Here is a 17,327-nt window from a genome sequence, read left to right as displayed (position 1 = left end):
CTAAATAAGACTGTCAACTAATACCTAAAAATAAGGAAAAATATATATCATAAAATATACTGCTAATTAAATCTTATGATAAAATATACTACTAACAATTCCAAAAAATAAAGAAAAAATATTAATTTATTATAGATATCTGAGATATACTTCATAACTAATTATTAAAATATATTATTCAAATATCATATCTTAATATGTTCACCTACGGATAAATTTGAATCCTTTAAAATAAATGAAAATGTTCGAACGATTGATGACACATTGTTTTTAGATCTTAGCTCGAAGTATAACTAAAGATATTCATTTAATCTGTAGAGGACGTGGAAGGGTTTTTTTCTCGTTACTAAAATGAAGCTAGAATTATATTTTCCGTCTCTGTTCCGGACCACTATGTATTGTAAATAATTTTTAGAAATTACGTTCAAACAAAGTTATACTAAATTTTTGCTTATGAAATATTATTAAATTTGTGACGTTGTTTTACATTTCTAATATATATTAAATTAAAAAATAAAAAATTATTCCTTAAAAATGTTATTGGTATAAATGAATTAAAAAAAAATACATAAATTTATTTACTTTGAAAATGGGAAAAAATTTACAGGTATTTATCCTTGTAAAAATAAATGAAAAATTTTACGAGTCAATTAAAATAGAGGGCAGAAACGAGGATAGGGAAGGTTTTCTCGTCTATGTCCCGCCCCGATAATATTTCTAAGTAAAACTTGTCTTTACTTGGAATTACGGTACTACCTGAACTTTCATTCTCAAAGGCACCCCGAACATATTCTCGAGCAAAACAATTTTAAAGATTATACCTACCGTACCCGTGTTTAAATTTTGACGTGGTATTAAAAAAATGGTAACTCATTCATATTTATTTTTAAACATAATTTTAAGAAAATTATATTTAAAGAAAATGAAAAAAAAATATTAATTGATATACAGAAGTTTGTCTGTTGGTATTTGGAGCGTGACAACACGCGCTCTCCACATCCACTGTATTAGCACTCGCACTCACTCACCTAATCCTGATCGTGAACCACAACCAACTAGCATCACAGAGGCACTGAACAAAAACATCTTCAGTCACTTTTAGCGGCGGAGGAGAGCCGATCGAATCCATACCTAAGCTCGGCCATGGCGGTGGTGTCTACTTCTCTCGCATCTCAGCTCTCAGCTATCAGATTGTCCACTTCCAAGTCCGACATTTCTCAGACTCTGTTTCAGAACGTCCACTCACAAATCCGCCTTGCATCCTCCCGGAAAGGTCCCCGTGGTGTTGTCACCATGGCCGGTTCCGGCAAGGTATTTCACCGTTTTACGTTAGTTTGTTATTGATTTGCGCTGGAATCGTTTCCGCTACTTGAAGAACTTTTTGATTAGTGTGTCGATCATCATTCTTAACCTAGCGGCTAGCGTCTTGCGTTCGTAACTGTGTCTTAACAGTAGGGAAAGAGAATGCGTCGGATGTGGAATAAGGAGGTTTCTTCGCCTATTTTTCTTGTTCGTAGCCGTTGGTCAATTTGGAATAGGCGATGACTCCTAAGACAAATCTGTTTTAAGCTATCAATTTGTCCAGCTTTTTTGTAGATCATACTTGTAAATTGTGATTAGGATTCGTTCAAGATTTAATTGTTACTCGCAACTTTTCGGTTCCATATTTCATGTCTCCCAAGCCCTCCCGCAATTTTTAGTACTGTGGATTATACTTATTGCCACAGCTTTAATGATTCTTTTTCTTCAAATTGTTATTTACCCAATCCTTGAGTTAACAAGGCCATGGTTTTACGGGTTTTATTTATTTATTAATACTAGTTTAGAAAAATCGGTATTCAATATTCTCTCATTCCATATTTTCTAAGTTCTGATTATTATCACCCTTTGTTGTATTTGCAGTTCTTCGTTGGTGGAAACTGGAAATGTGTAAGTATCTTCATTATCAATAATCTTATAGCTAAAGGATGCGATGGATAAACGATAGTTATATATGTCGAGGAAAAAAGTTCGAACGTTTGTTGCAAATGGATGCTTTGATTTCTCTTCGAATCATTCTACTTTTCTGTTCTATCCATAATCTCACTAATGTGAAACACAAGTTGTCTTATCACGATCTTTCTAGAACTTACTTTTCTGTTGCAACTTGTGTCAAACATAGAAGATAATGTAATTGATTTTCATTTATTTTTCTAGTACCATCGTTAATGTCTACTATTAATTGTTATTGAAGCATGTGCAAATCATTTGAAATGGAAGAAGCCTAGAAAAATTATACCATATTCTTGTTTGTCTTCATAACTTCATTTTCATAGGCAAAAAGGGTTTAAGTTCAAACCTGGAGAGCACATAAAGGTTCCGCTGCCACTTCTATATAAGATACCACTTTTAAATTATTTTGATTGTAGTTTTAGAAGCTTAGGAGATCAGGAATCCTTTGTTGTTTACAATTTTTAAGCTCTTAGAAGTGTACTGGACACATTGTAGTACCCAAAATGAAGACACTTATCTGCCTGCTGGTATGGCTTGACTGTCGTCCAAGATGATTGAGCTACTAATATTTCCCACCCTCCTTACTTAGTAAATAAAGAAATGAATTATTTTGAATTTGTGACTGACATATATGGATTCTTACCCTGTTTAATTTAATTCCCAGAATGGTACAAAGGAATCAATAACCAAGCTTGTCTCAGATTTGAACAATGTAAAGTTGGAGGATGATGTTGGTAAGTTACGTTTGATGTTGGAGGATGCCCCTTGTCACCTTTTAATGTATGTGTTCTTTCATTTAAAAAACAAAAGTTAGGTTTGAGAATGTGTTTCCCCCATCTTGTATTCACTTGGCAAATCAATGTATGAAATTCTTGATAAAAAAACAAAGGTTGCATTTGATTCGGGCTTGTTCTGATTTTATTACACAAAGTGATTTCCACCTTTTTAAATTTTTTTTTTTTAAATTTTATTAATACTTCTAAGATCTCTTTCAATTTTATAGTAGGTTGGTATCAAATTATTAATACACCTGAGTTATTGATGAGGATGAATAGCATTTTTGTTCTAAATTCTGATAGTCTTTCTCTCCATATTGAAAGCTGGGCTTTCTCCATCATTCTTGTTCTTTTCGCATTCTTATTCTACTCTTCAAGTACATTCTTCTGAAAAAAGAAATTTGGATACGTTGGGAGGAATGCAGATGTTGTTGTAGCACCTCCATTTCTGTACATTGATCAGGTGAAGAGCTCATTGGCACCTAGGATTGAGATTTCTGCCCAAAACTCATGGGTGAGCAAGGGTGGCGCTTTTACAGGAGAAATCAGGTTATCTGACATGCCCTTGATGAGACATTTTAATTTTTGAGAACCCTTGAAAATTTATTTATCTTAATTCAACTAATATTGCTGTAGAAATTTTATTCGAAACATAAAGTTCTTTTAAAAAATTCATTTTGGTGCATGCAAACTCTCGATTTTACACCATTTGATAAGGGTGACAACTTAAGTCTTCTTGTTTTATGATCTGCAAATGAGATGATGATAATGTTTAACACAAGAACACTAGTGTTCAATTTGACGATACTTAGAATCATGAACTGATTTTAGTTGTAATGTTCTGTAAACTTTTCAAATTTTAACCTAAGAGATTTTGATTTTTGTAAACTGCCCTAGCTTAAACTTCTCAAAATTCTTTTTTTTGAAACTTTTTTGCCTTCTTAAGGTCGAAGTTTTTTGAAAAGCGATCGTATGATTGCACTAAGTTTACATCAGATATCTACTAAACGTGCATTCGTCTTTTTATTTGGAACTCATATTGGGGATCTTGCATGGTGTGTCATGTGTGTTTTCTGTTGTTCCGCTCACAAATACTTACTCAGATCTTATCATTGATAAATTAATTTGTATTTACTGCAGCGTTGAACAATTGAAAGATATAGGCTGCAAGTGGGTTATCCTTGGGCACTCTGAACGGAGACATGTCATTGGTGAAGATGACCAGGTGAATGCATTGACATTGAGCTTTGAGTGGTTTCCAAGAAATTAGTGTTCAGGCTGCTTCTCTCCAACGCTGACTGATGTTTTGGCAACTATAGTTTATAGGGAAGAAGGCTGCCTATGCCTTGAGCGAGGGTCTTGGAGTAATAGCTTGCATCGGGGAATTACTAGAGGAAAGGGAAGCTGGGAAAACTTTCGATGTTTGCTTCCAACAATTGAAAGCCTATGCAGGCAAGTTGCTGGCCCATTCCTTATTTCACTTTCACGAAAATCTTATAATCACTTATCTGAGAACAGAAAACTGCGGAACTCTCTGTAACTTTAGTAATTCCCGTTGACTGCAGATGCTGTTCCAAGTTGGGATGGTATCGTTATCGCATATGAGCCAGTATGGGCCATTGGGACTGGCAAAGTGGCTACTCCCGACCAAGCACAGGAAGTGCATGCAGCAGTTCGCGATTGGCTTAAGAAGAACGTATCACCAGAAGTGGCTTCTAAAACACGGATTATTTATGGAGGTAACTGCCACTTTCATTGTTGTACTGTCAATGCCGCTGTAGAAATAAGTTTGCTTGCTTGAACTTTTATCGTCAAGTCCATGTTTCGTAAGACTGCCACTGTGAGTAACAATCAGACTGGGTCACGTGTCTAAGGAATGATATTATTATTGTTAGGATCTGTGAATGGAGGTAATTGTGCTGAGCTTGCTAAAAAAGAGGACATAGATGGATTTCTAGTGGGAGGTGCTTCATTGAAGGTGCATTTCTCCTCTCCCCTTATGTTTTCCTAATTTTTCTGTCAAACCATAGAAGAAAAATTTCACGAACCCCACTCGAAGTCCCATCTCAATTCTGTTTCGTATTGCAATTGCAGGGTCCTGAATTCGGAACAATCGTTAATTCCGTTACCGCCAAGAAAGTCGCTGCTTGAAATTTTTTCGGAGTTCCTGGTGTCAAGCACAAGAGGAAGGGTGACATGTTTTGTATTCCTAGCAACACTCCTTGGGGTTTTGTTCAGGGCCTTCTTCAATGATGGCAAGAAAATAATATCCTTCTGTTTTATTACTTTGCTATAGAATACTTGACCACATAAATGATTGGATCCAGAATTTATTCGCTTAATAAGAGTTCTAGATGCCATTCTCGATCTTTGAACTTTCATAACATCTCGCTGAAGCTTTCCCTGATTTAAATTTGTCCTTGCTAGCATTTACAATGTATGAATGTAGAGCCTAAGTGGTGTTTAGATGGATAGAAAGACCAACGTTCTCGATCGTGTACGGCTAGGTACGCATTCTTTCCCGAGAGATCAAAGGCAAGATTTCTTCAATAGAAGTTGTTCCTGTTTTTCATTTTTTATATATGTTCTGATCGTTCCATCAGTTCTAGATTTGATGGAAACTTGAGATAGCTAATAAGATGCAAGGATCTTATTACTTATTAGGAATATAAATTTGGCATCAAGAACTTGAGTGTCCAATAGGCATCAGTCCACAGCCCATGTTACCTTAGCTGAGGTAACACTCAAAGGATATATCCCAAAACCAACACAAGCCAATCTGGTCTCCCTCTGTATGTCTTTCATGGTAGTGTAGAATTTTCAAGTGAGAGAAAGGAAGAGAGAGAGAGAGAGAGAGAGAGATGGAGTGGTTAGAACCAAAGAGAAGGGGTCCAGAGTGGAAACAGGGGGGATGGACAGGCCAAACCCTAGGCGGCTCTGTTTCCTCTCCACCACCTCAATTGCTCACCATTTTTGGCATTGTCATTGTCTTGCTTTGGTTTTCTCAGTCCACCACAGGCTACGACACTCAAATGCACAGGTCAGCTGCCAATTTCCAGCTGCTTCTTTTCTTGTTGCCCATCTTGGTGATTTTCTTCATGTCTTCATATTCCATGTGTGGGCTGATCAACCTTCGATCTTGGCGATCGGCAACCGGGTCGCCTCGACGAGGTGCCTCACCATTGACCATTGCCATTTTAGTTTCTCTCATTCTAGTTTTGCTTTATTTCCGCCCCTCGTTCCATTGAAAGCTGTTTGAACTATGAATAATAATCAGGATTTGCAGGTCCAATCTATGGGACGTATGTAACGGCAACCTTCTAGAGTTTATTAATGTTTTGTTTCTTCATTCTTTATTTTCCGAATAATTATTGATGAAATTATTAGGGAAAAAAAAAATCAATTTAGACCTTTTTTATAGAATTAAAATCCTAAACCCACATGAGAAAAACTAATAATTGTATAATTAAACCGAAAATAAATTGATTTTTTTTTCTTTCAAATATTTATATGAATAATTTTTGAAGTCTTAACGAAAATAAAACTATTTTTATAAAAAAAAAAAAAAAAAAAAATTGATAATTGGCGTTGCCGATGGTGCATTAATGGGAGGAAAACTTTATAGGAACCACTCAAACGTTACCAACATATCCATTATTATCATGCTAATTGGTGCCATCCACCACCCACCTTTTTTCAATTTTATTTTCTTTTTCTCATACCAACTTTTTTCTTTTTTTATTTTGGTTGAATGTGACTGAATTGACTCATTACCAATACCTTCAATTTCAAGTAAGCTATAATTATAAAAAACATTATATATATATTATATATATGGTTCGAATGGAATCAATTTATTTTTAATAATTATAATTTAACTGAACTTGTGACACCCGAATAAAATATTTGATATGAAAAAACCAACACTATTAAAGAAAAAACTATCAATAAAGTTTTTAAACTAAGGACATAAATCCTATTGAGTCTAATTTTTTTCCCTACTTTTTAAATGTGGTTGAATTCAATCGGAATTAAATAGTATTAAAAATGATATTAGGTTGGAACAATATCGAACATGGTAGCTGTTAGTATGTACTTTAAAAATACAACGTATTAATGAATAGAAATACAATTCAAAGTTCTAAAGTTTATTGGCATAACATCTATAACATCTATAAAATAACTGTTGTTTACTATTATTTGTTACAACCAGATTAAATCCAAAAAGATCTAAGGTCAAGAGTTGATGGATCATCAAGAAATTCGACTGTAGTTGTCAAAATCATATTAAAATCCATAAAGTTCAATGTCGAGAGTGAATGAATTGAAATTAGATTGTTACCGTAAAAAAAACAGATTAAGATCCAAAAAAAAATCAATGTCAAGAGTTGATGAAACATATAGAAATTGGAACGATTAAAATCCAGAAAGATCAAGGTTAGGAATGGTGATGAATTGTGCAAATAACCAAATTAAACTTTCAGCTTCACATCTAAGAAGAAACACATCATCATATCATATACACCTTCGATCCTTACCACACATCAATCGATCATATTCCTTTAACACGATCATCATATCACAATCTCATTCTCTTCCACAACAAAAAACAGGTATCACATAAACATCGAACTATAATTTACACGACAACCACAAATATGATGAAACGCATTTTTAATTAATTTAATTTACCACTTACCACGCGCCACGGCCGCACCGACACTGCATCTTCCAGCCGCGATTGCAAGGGCAGGCATAGTACCTGGATGAAGAATCCACGGACGACAAACAGCGAACAAGAACGAGTAAAATAATCGGAACGGCAAGAAGAGGCCAATTGATTTGGAATTCCGAGAAATCGATTGGTTCGGAGGGGAACAGAGAGGACAATCCGATCAAGATGAAGACTACGGCGAGAAGCAGAAGGACAGGTCCGGGGAGTGGACCGGAAGGGCGAGGTTTACAGCCATAGCAATAAGTCATTTCACGACCTTCGTACCGTCAACAATGGCGATTTACAGAGGAGATTGAAGGTCTGAAAATGGAAGAAGACAGAGACTCAAAGAGAGAGAGAGAGAGAGAGCGCTAACGAACATTTATAGTGGAGAGTGATGGCGTGAATGGACGCCTAATGGAGTGAATTGCGTCGGCTATTCTCATTTGCTAATTTGTTGGTTTATTTATTTATTAATTTATTTTAAAAATAAAGAGACGAGATTTTTTACTTAAAATAATAATATTATATCATTAGGTTGTATTTTATTTTTTAATTATTAAATTTCCTATTTTAAGGTTAAATAATAAAATTAATCGTTTATTTCTTATGAACTTTCACTTTTGTCCCATAAATTAAAGTTTTTTTTTAATTAATTAATCTATTCAATTTAAATAAAAATTTTATTTTCAAGGTTTTAGTTTTTAATATAGTAGATCCATAAATTAAAAAAAAATGATTAAATTTGCAATTTTAATTCTTTTTTTATTTTGTTTATATATAATTTCCGTCAAAATTATACATGTTTTTTGTTTCACATAAATAAACTATAAATGAATAATAATTTGTTAAGAAGACTATTTATTGGAAGTTTCTCAAAATTTAAAAGTAATTAAATATTTAAATTTACATTATCTTAAATTTAATAATGATCATGTGATGTCCCACATTGGTTGGATAAGAGAACAAACCACAATTTATAAGGGTGCGGAAACCTTTCACTAATAGACATATTTTAAAGCCTTGAGGGAAAGCCCGAAAAGAAAAGCCCAAAGAGGACAATATCTGCTAGCGGTGGATATGGGCCGTTACAAATGGCATAAGAGCTTCTTGCTATTCCCCGAAGGCGGATAGACACGAGACGGTGTGCTAGTAAGGACGCTGGAGGATAATATATGCTAGCGGTGGAAACTTTCCCCTAGTAGATGCGTTTTAAAGCCTTGAGAGAAAGCCGAAAGGAAAAACCCAAAGCAGATATAAAAACCCAAAGAAGACAATATCTGCTAGCAGTAGATTTGGGCCGATGCGTTTTAAAGCCTTGAGAGAAAGCCGAAAGGAAAAACCCAAAGAATACAATATCTGCTAGCAGTAGATTTGGGCCGTTACAGATTGTCTGCATAAACCTAATTTTTTTAAGGCTAAAAAAACCCAAATAGAATAGATTTAAAATTTTATAAACCAAACCAAATCAACATTAATCCATTAATTTTTACAATTTTAAATATTATTAGTTAAATTAAAATTTTTTATTATGGATTATAAATCTTTTTAATTTAATTGTTATTAATAATTTACGTGCAATTGTTCGAAATAAATTTTATACAAAGTTGAGTATATTAGTTATATTATTCATATGTTGGTTATCAAAATATAAAATATAAAGTATATTAAATATATAATTAGAAAAATAGGAATCAAAATAATTTTTTTTTTGGTATATTTGCAAATCTAAAAAAAGAAAAGAAAAAAAAAAAGGGTCGAACTTAATGGATCAAATGCTTTCCTGACCCGACCCGATAACCCGATTTGGCCAACACCTCAATTGTTTTTTTCCCCTCAAATCTCAAAGAGCTGGAAGCGTCAAAGTTCATCGTCCGCGGTTCACCTGTAGATCCCTTCGTCGGTTGGACGACGCAAAAACCTAAACTTCACCGGAAGATCAACCCGCCGCCGCCTTAGGTCAATCATCTCATGAGGCCGGCAAGAAATCCGATCCACATCGTGTCGGTATGGGTCCAGCGACAGCCGCCGAAGGTGAAGGCCTTTTTGGCCGTCGTGCTTGGCATTGTGGCTCTGATGGCACTTCGATTCATCGTTCATGATCACGACAATCTATTTGTCGGTGCCGAAGCAGTGCACTCCATTGGGATATTGGTTCTCATCTTTAAGCTCACGAAGGAGAGAACATGTGCTGGTAATCCTTGAATTTTAGTGGTAAAATGCCCTTAGCTAATTATTTTCTGGAGATGAATTTATGATTTGTCATCGAAATGACTAATACGTGAAATTGTTTGTCGAAATTTGGATCATCATGGATTCGGAATTTATGCCTTTGTCCAATTAAAAGATTAACCTTCATGGGATTTGTTAGGGTGTCTATCTGTTCTCTAATCCTTCATTCATATGATTCGTTTGCACGGGCAGCGATTTATAAGTTCAGTTTAGAGTGATGTAATTATAATTGTAATTGTGCGAACTCTCAGGCACAAGTTCTAATCTCGTAGAAATTTAGGCCCCATTTGTTTTTTTTGTTTTTGAAAACTAAGCTTATAAACATTTCTTCACCTATTGATTCCTTTATTTTATTGTCTACATTGTAAGAGCGTTTTCAAAATTCAAGCCAAGTTGTTTTAAAAATTTGGTTAAGAATTCAATTGTTTACTTAGAAAAGATGAACATGATAATTGAGAATTTGTGAGACAACAAGCACAATTTTCAATAACCTAAAACCAAAAAACTAAATGGTTATCAAATAAGACCTTAGTTTTTTTTTTTGGTTTCCATGTCATTTAAGTTATGTTAGTTTTGGTTTCCCTTGCAAATCATGTTGTTTGGAATCAACTGGGTAATCCTGTTGCTTCTTTTTTCTTATTTTTTGCTCTGGATGTTCTCTATAGCGGAACCTATTATGATTTTGCAGGAATATCGCTCAAGTCTCAGGAATTAACAGCTATCTTCTTAGCCGTGAGGTTGTATTGTAGTTTTGTTATGGAGTATGATATACACACGCTATTAGATTTAGCAACACTGGCCACGACCCTCTGGGTGATATATATGATCCGTTTCAAACTTAAGTCGAGCTACATGGAGGATAAGGACAACTTTGCATTATATTTTGTGGTAAGGTTCTGTTTTTTAAGTTCCTTCTTCCCAATCTTTGAGAGAAACTAACCAATTGGATTTTAAATTGACCTCGCCGAACATATAAAAGTTTCTTTCTGTTCAATTTTCTATTAACCTCACGAGTTCTTTTCTCCAAGAAGCAATTTCATTGATGTATTCTTGTGGCGGTTGAAACAACAAAAACTTTTGGTAATTTTTGTGCAGGACTAGTGAGTTGGATGCGTATAGAATGTGGCTTATTAAACATCTTGCCTTTATATTTTGGATGCAGATAGCACCCTGTGCTGTATTGGCTTTACTCATTCATCCATCAACTTCTCATTACTTTGTTAACAGAGTTTTCTGGGCATTTTGTGTGTATTTGGAAGCTGTTTCAGTGTTGCCCCAGTTGCGAGTGATGCAGAACACGAAGGTACGATATTGGTTAATGAAACGAATTTACTTGCCATACAAATCTACAAATTTGGTGAGGAGTTAATGCAAAACTTTTCCCCCTCAACTTTCAGATCGTCGAACCGTTTACTGCTCACTATGTATTTGCATTGGGTATTGCAAGATTCCTTAGCTGCGCTCATTGGGTTCTCCAGGTTTGATTGTCTATAATTCCTCTTTGTTCTAGCACTGGTTTGTATCCGTACTTACTTTGTTATTTATAATACTATAGGTAAAAATTTACCTAGAAAATCTGCAATCTTGATATTTTATTGCTCTGGTTTCTTGTTCTTCAACTTTGTTGGAATTAACGCATTTCGAAATGAATTCATATTAATTGGACCTACCACATTAAAGCTCTTTATAACTTATTGTCCATATTTAGTTATTTTTCTGTTTACAAAATCACTTTTGTGATTTGCTATGAATGAATGATGCCATTGCTTTCTATTCTATCTATATTCAGGTCTTGGATAGTCGTGGACATCTTCTTGTAGCTCTCGGTCATGGTTTATGGCCATCTATGGTTCTGATCTCAGAAATTGTGCAGACTTTCATCCTAGCTGACTTCTGTTACTATTATGTGAAGAGGTTAGCGCTTGTTTTTTATTTGGTTATTTCGACCAATAACTTTTCATCGATGTTCAACTTTCTGTCTTGAAATTTTGCAGCGTTTTGGGGGGACAGCTCGTCCTCCGACTCCCTTCTGGAGTGGTGTGACCGAACAGATGTCATGCCATGTGCCTTTTTGTCCATAGCCAGGTCAGGTTCTTTTCTTGACATGTTTGTGGGTATGTGGTTGATATCGTTTTATGACCTGAAATCACCTTGGCTGAATTGTAAAGTTGAACGTTCAAGAAGATTAATGATATATCAAATTTCACTACTTATTGTAGAAGTCTCATACACCCTTAGAAGTTCATTGCTTGCTTGGTTGGTAACATGAACATCAAAACGAGAAATATGGAAGTGTGAAATCTGGGGATTGGGTTTGGTGTATAAATTAATGAACTTCAAACACAAACTCGTTTGTTTGCCCTCGACTATGAATTTCCTACATTCCTCCACTTCCTGTACGACTTTCTTCCTCCTACCTAACTGAACTAGCACTTGATTCTTGATTCTTGATCTAACCGCTCAAGTCCAAGTCTGCCGCCGATAGATATTGTCTTTTTTGGGCTTTCCTTTTTAGGCTTTCCCTTAAAGTTTTTAAAATGCGTTTTCTAGGTAGGTTTCCATGCTCTTATAAAGAGTGTTTCGTTCCTCTCTCTCACCAATATAGGATCTCACATCCGACGTAAACGCATTTCAACCAAGAGTTGTGGTCCATCAAACTATAGACGAGAGCCAACTTGATCTCCTTTTTTGCCTTTTTCAAGAGTTACACGATGAAGCAGCCATAGGAGCTATCAATTCTAGCTTTTAAGAGTAGATGAACTTTCCCTTCCGCATTAAACAAGCCTGTGTGTCAAACAAAAAATTATTTTTGTTAAGAAAAAACCTCAAAAGAATTTATCCATCGGGTCAAATGGTTGTTCCGTGAGAATCGTCGAGATGCAAGCAAACTCGTTCAGGCACTCACAAACATTAAAAAACCCCATAGAACAGGCACACCTCCTCCATATTTGTATGTTTTTGCAGCTTTAAATTTCTCTGCAGGTAAAACAAATCCCACAGAAACCAGAAAACTAGAACGAAGCATACATTGTTGCAGCAGTCTACTCGTACTCATATAGGAAAAATGAGCTCACTTCATGCTTGCTTAAGCAAGTATGAAGCATGCTCAAGTGTTTGGGTATTCCTTTATGTGAGCCTGTTCCATGCTTGCTTGCAAGCATGAAAAATGCTCTTTTAAACAAATTTCATTGCTCACGAGCTTTTTCGTGCTCGTATTAATCATCCTTCAAGGTTGAGATTGTATGAAGAATAGCGTGAGATATCGGTTACTCGAGCTCGAAATTCCATTGTGCTCACATAAGTGAGCATGGAACATGCGCATGTGATAATATTCTCTATAGAACGATGAATAAACGCTGAGTTTTTTCTATAACAAATTCTTTTGCAATATTCTTACAATCTCATTTTAAATGAGCATTAAAAAAACCTTATCACATCCTTTATTAAATAATCTTTTTAGGATGAAAATACTAATAAGAATATCTAGCATAATAATATAATATTGTCTGTCAAAGAAAACTGGTAGTAGAATGTTTAAAAATATACCTATGAAATTTTAAAAGTAACATTAACACTCTTAATCCTTATAAAAAAAAAATTTAAAAGAGATCTCGATCATCATCAAACTTTTAATTAGAGATCTTGATCATTATCAAACTTTTAATTTTTTTTTTTTAAATTCAATGATATTAATGTTTTTTTTAATAAAGTTTATGAGTATTTTTTTAAACTCACTCATAGTTCATTCCATATACCAATGATAATGGTATTTTTAAAAAGTTTTTAAAAAAGTTTAAAAGCATGAAGATGTTTTTAAAGTTTTTAAAAAATTTCAAGGATATTAATGAAATTTTTAAAAATTCATCTTGAAACATTTGTTAAAATTAAATATATATATATATATATATATATATATATATATATATATATATATATATATATATATATATATATATATATATATTTTATAGAAAGTATTAACCCCTTTAAATACAAAATTAACCGTAAGGTTATTTTTAATAATTTTTTTAAAAAATAAATATATTTTTTAAAGTTTAAAAATATTATTCAAACTTAAACTATCAAATTATTTTTATTAATTTAGCCTCTTTCTGTTCTCTCACATATGCCATCCACATACTCATAAACATCATTATTAATAATAATAATTCTTTTTTTTATTTCTTTTTAAAAATGACATAAGACAAGAAAATGGGAGATTTTAAGGGCATCAAAAGAGACACGATAGGACAATTCCAACGCTTAGAAATACCTTATCCAAATAGAATATACCCCCACACATCCATATTATAACACGAGCATATAATAAATTCAAAAAAAGAATTTTCATTTCAAAATCTCAATAATAAAAAATAAAAATAAAAACACGACTTTAATCATTTAAAATCAATTTAATGTTTATTAATTATTCTTAAACTCAATTAAATTAAATGTCAACTCTATTAAATAAACAAACCATTAAAAAAAAAAAAAAAAAATAGTATTTAAAACCATCAAAATTGATTAATTGATCAAAGCAATGCTTCCTTGTTAGCAAGAGAACAATGAATATTCCATGCTAAAAGACAAAGCTTGTCTGTTTATCAATTTGAGTGCCTAATTTTAGGAGCCGACAGGTGTTGGTTGGATGCCATCAATGGCGGCCACTGGACCTGACCAGGAGGAGGAGCTTGCTTTGCCGGTTGACGACGGAGGAGGCAGCTCCGGTGGAGATCACGCCTCCTTTCTCTCCACATTTCTTCTTTACATTGGTGCCCATGAGCTTTTCTCGCCACAGGTTTGCTTCAATTCCATCAAATATTTTATGCCCTCTTTTACCTCATTTTTCTTTCAATCGAAAAAGGGTAAGATCGTCTTTTGCATCCCGAAATTCGGATATATATACAACCATAATGATTAGTTTAGATTACCAGTTTAATTCATGCTTATTGATTTTTTTTTTTTTTTTTATGTTAACGATAAAGTTATATCTAATATGTTTTCGATATATTTGATTTTTTTTTTAATAATTAAAGAATTTAAGTTTAATATCTAAACTTTTAGTCCTATTTATTCTAAATTAAGTGGGTAGTAATTTTTTAATATATTTTTAAATTCGTAATAATTTAATTTTAATTTCTATAAAAAGGTTTGTTGATTCGTGAGAGTAAGATATTTTATTAAATCTTAAATTAAATTTTAAGATTAAATAGTTATAATGTTTTGTGATTTATATTGAGCTAATTAACAAAAATATGCATAAATTTTGTAATATGTCTAAAAAAAAATATTTATAAACTTTTAAAAATTTAGATAAGGATAATGTTATAGAACTTTATTTAAAAAATATTTTAAAATTTTTAATAATATTTTAACAAAATTATTGTGTTTTAAAAATACCGACTTTAAAAATTTATTTAATACTCTTCAATTTAAAAAAAAAATTAAAAAAAAATATTAAAATTTTAAAAATAACATTAACCCCCTCTACTTTTATTTTAATTTTAAATTTTTTTTTCGTCAATATGTAGAAGGGTATTTTTGGAACGTGATATTAACGAAGGGTATTTTTGGAACGTGATATTAACGAAGGGTATTTTTGGTACATAATATTAACGAAGGATATTTTTAAAACGTGATACTAACAAAGGGTATTTTTGAAACGTGATATTAACAAAGGGTATTTTTGAAACGTGATACTAACGGAGGGTATTTTTGGAACGTGATACCATTGAAGGGTATTTTTGGAACGTGATATTAACGAAGGGTATTTTTGGTACATGATACTAACAAAGGGTATCTTGGAACGTGATATTAACGAAGGGTATTTTTGGAATGTAATATCATTAAAGAGTATTTTTGGAACGTGATACTAAGGAAGGGTATTTTTGGAACGTGATATCATTGAAAGGTATTTTTGAAGTTTTAAAAAAAGTTTAAAGTATTTTTAAAGATATTTAAAAAAAATTAAAGAGTAAAAAATGACGTGTTGATTTTAAACACAGATGTGGAAAGCGGCCATGACAGAGTTCGTAGCAACAGCCTTGCTGGTATTTTGCTTAACAACCTCCATCGTCTCGTGCTTGAAATCCAACGAATCAGATCCAAAGCTCTTAATCCCAATCGCCGTTTTCATCATCCTCTTCCTCTTCCTCCTCGTCACTTTCCCTCTCTCCGGCGGTTTTTTGAGCCCTATTTTCGCCTTCATCGCCGCCCTAAGAGGCGTCATAACCTTCACTCGCGCCGCCGTCTACATTCTCGCTCAATGTCTCGGCTCCATCATAGCCTTTCTCCTAATCAAGGACGCAATGAGTCCCGATGTTGCCGAAAAGTACTCTCTCGGCGGCTGCACCATCCACGGCACCGGCGACACCCCTGGCATCGGTATCGCCACGGCTCTGGTTCTCGAATTCGCCTGCACCTTCGTGGTTCTCTATGTCGGAGTAACGGTGGTGCTCGACCAGAAGATGAGCGAGCGGCTCGGTCTGCCGATGGTGTGCGGGATGATCGCGGGGAGTTCGGCGGTGGCGGTTTTCGTCTCCACCACGATTACAGGGCGGGCTGGGTACGGTGGGGTGGGGCTGAATCCGGCGAGGTGTTTAGGGCCGGCGGTGTTGAGAGGGGGACGGTTGTGGGAAGGGCATTGGGTGTTTTGGGTGGGGCCGTTTGCGGCGTGTGTGGCTTATTATGGATTTTCTGTCAATTTGCCGACGGCGCCGTTGGTTGGAGCGAAGGGGGATATCGGGATTTTGAAAATGGCCGGCAGTTGTTGGCGGTGGCGCCGCCGCCGGAGGTTGGAAGAAAAGTTAGGGCAAAATGTTTAAATCTGAAATTGAATGGCAAAATGAAAAAAAAATTAGCTTAATTTAGTTTTTAAAATTTTAAATTTGTGAATTATTAATTTTTTAACTTTTAAAATTACAAATTTACATATGAAACTTTTTTTAATTCATTTTTCTGTACAACATAAAATTTAAATTTATATCACTAATTTTAAAATTTTAATAGATATAAAATTAAAAATTCAAGAATATAAAACTTAAATTTTATAGATTAAATTTATAATTTAATATTTATTAAACTATACTTATCCTTACCAATTAAAAATATTTTTAATAATCTTGATAAATTTTTGAAATAAAATTTAACATTTTGATTTGATTGAAATAATAAATTTCAAATATTTGAATTTTATTAAATAATTTTGTTTTTTTTTTTATAAATATTTTCTGGGAAATTGGCTGAAAATTGGAATTTTTGTTTTATCGTCTCGTTATTACACGACAACCGCAACAGAGACTGATATACAATTATTCTTGGAAAACAAAAACCGTTTTTTTTTTTTTTTTTTTTTCATTATTACCCAAAAATACAAAAATAATAAGGCAATTCCACGTCAGCACGAAGTGGATCAGCCATAAAACGAACCAAGCGGTTTTTTTTTTTCATTATTCCCCAAAAATGCAAAAATAATAAGGAAAATTCCACGTCAGCACGAAGTGGATCAGCCATAAAACGAACCAAGCGGTTTTTTTTTTTCATTATTCCCCAAAAATGCAAAAATAATAAGGAAAATTCCACGTCAGCACGAAGTGGATCAGCCATAAAACGAA

At 33.7% G+C, this 17,327-nt stretch overlaps 3 protein-coding genes across 3 annotated transcripts; all 3 read left to right on the top strand.

Moving 5' to 3' along the window:
* Positions 1 to 1,031: 1,031 nt before the first annotated feature.
* LOC111777427 (triosephosphate isomerase, chloroplastic) lies at positions 1,032 to 5,137 on the top strand. The gene is made up of 9 exons (XM_023657019.2): positions 1,032 to 1,311; positions 1,903 to 1,929; positions 2,657 to 2,726; positions 3,194 to 3,317; positions 3,909 to 3,993; positions 4,088 to 4,220; positions 4,334 to 4,507; positions 4,664 to 4,746; positions 4,863 to 5,137. The coding sequence occupies exons 1-9, from the start codon at positions 1,144 to 1,146 to the stop codon at positions 4,917 to 4,919; spliced, it is 921 nt and encodes a 306-aa protein (XP_023512787.1). The 5' UTR covers positions 1,032 to 1,143; the 3' UTR covers positions 4,920 to 5,137.
* Positions 5,138 to 9,322: 4,185 nt separating this feature from the next.
* Positions 9,323 to 11,923, top strand: LOC111777538 (uncharacterized). Its single transcript, XM_023657181.2, has 6 exons — positions 9,323 to 9,676; positions 10,403 to 10,602; positions 10,877 to 11,017; positions 11,112 to 11,192; positions 11,504 to 11,628; positions 11,709 to 11,923. The coding sequence occupies exons 1-6, from the start codon at positions 9,454 to 9,456 to the stop codon at positions 11,755 to 11,757; spliced, it is 819 nt and encodes a 272-aa protein (XP_023512949.1). The 5' UTR covers positions 9,323 to 9,453; the 3' UTR covers positions 11,758 to 11,923.
* A 2,341-nt stretch (positions 11,924 to 14,264) lies between these two features.
* LOC111777030 (aquaporin TIP1-2) lies at positions 14,265 to 16,629 on the top strand. The gene is made up of 2 exons (XM_023656475.2): positions 14,265 to 14,512; positions 15,720 to 16,629. The coding sequence occupies exons 1-2, from the start codon at positions 14,363 to 14,365 to the stop codon at positions 16,536 to 16,538; spliced, it is 969 nt and encodes a 322-aa protein (XP_023512243.1). The 5' UTR covers positions 14,265 to 14,362; the 3' UTR covers positions 16,539 to 16,629.
* Positions 16,630 to 17,327: the final 698 nt, after the last annotated feature.

This window comes from Cucurbita pepo, chromosome 16 (genome assembly GCF_057944985.1).
Source record: "Cucurbita pepo subsp. pepo isolate OVF chromosome 16, ASM5794498v1, whole genome shotgun sequence".
Lineage (NCBI taxonomy): Eukaryota > Viridiplantae > Streptophyta > Magnoliopsida > Cucurbitales > Cucurbitaceae > Cucurbita > Cucurbita pepo.
The sequence above is the reverse complement of the archived record's forward strand: the minus strand, read 5'-3'. Positions and strand labels throughout refer to the sequence as shown.

Bases quoted from the DNA above. Each gene is read 5' to 3' on its own strand.
- LOC111777427 (XM_023657019.2), top strand. From the start codon at position 1,144: ATGGCGGTGGTGTCTACTTCTCTCGCATCTCAGCTCTCAGCTATCAGA. The intron at 1,312-1,902 runs GTATTTCACCGT...TTGTATTTGCAG, and splicing joins CCATGGCCGGTTCCGGCAAG to TTCTTCGTTGGTGGAAACTG. The intron at 3,318-3,908 runs GTTATCTGACAT...TATTTACTGCAG, and splicing joins GCTTTTACAGGAGAAATCAG to CGTTGAACAATTGAAAGATA.
- LOC111777030 (XM_023656475.2), top strand. From the start codon at position 14,363: ATGCCATCAATGGCGGCCACTGGACCTGACCAGGAGGAGGAGCTTGCT. The intron at 14,513-15,719 runs GTTTGCTTCAAT...TTTTAAACACAG, and splicing joins ATGAGCTTTTCTCGCCACAG to ATGTGGAAAGCGGCCATGAC.
- LOC111777538 (XM_023657181.2), top strand. From the start codon at position 9,454: ATGAGGCCGGCAAGAAATCCGATCCACATCGTGTCGGTATGGGTCCAG. The intron at 9,677-10,402 runs GTAATCCTTGAA...ATGATTTTGCAG, and splicing joins GAAGGAGAGAACATGTGCTG to GAATATCGCTCAAGTCTCAG. The intron at 11,629-11,708 runs GTTAGCGCTTGT...GAAATTTTGCAG, and splicing joins TGTTACTATTATGTGAAGAG to CGTTTTGGGGGGACAGCTCG.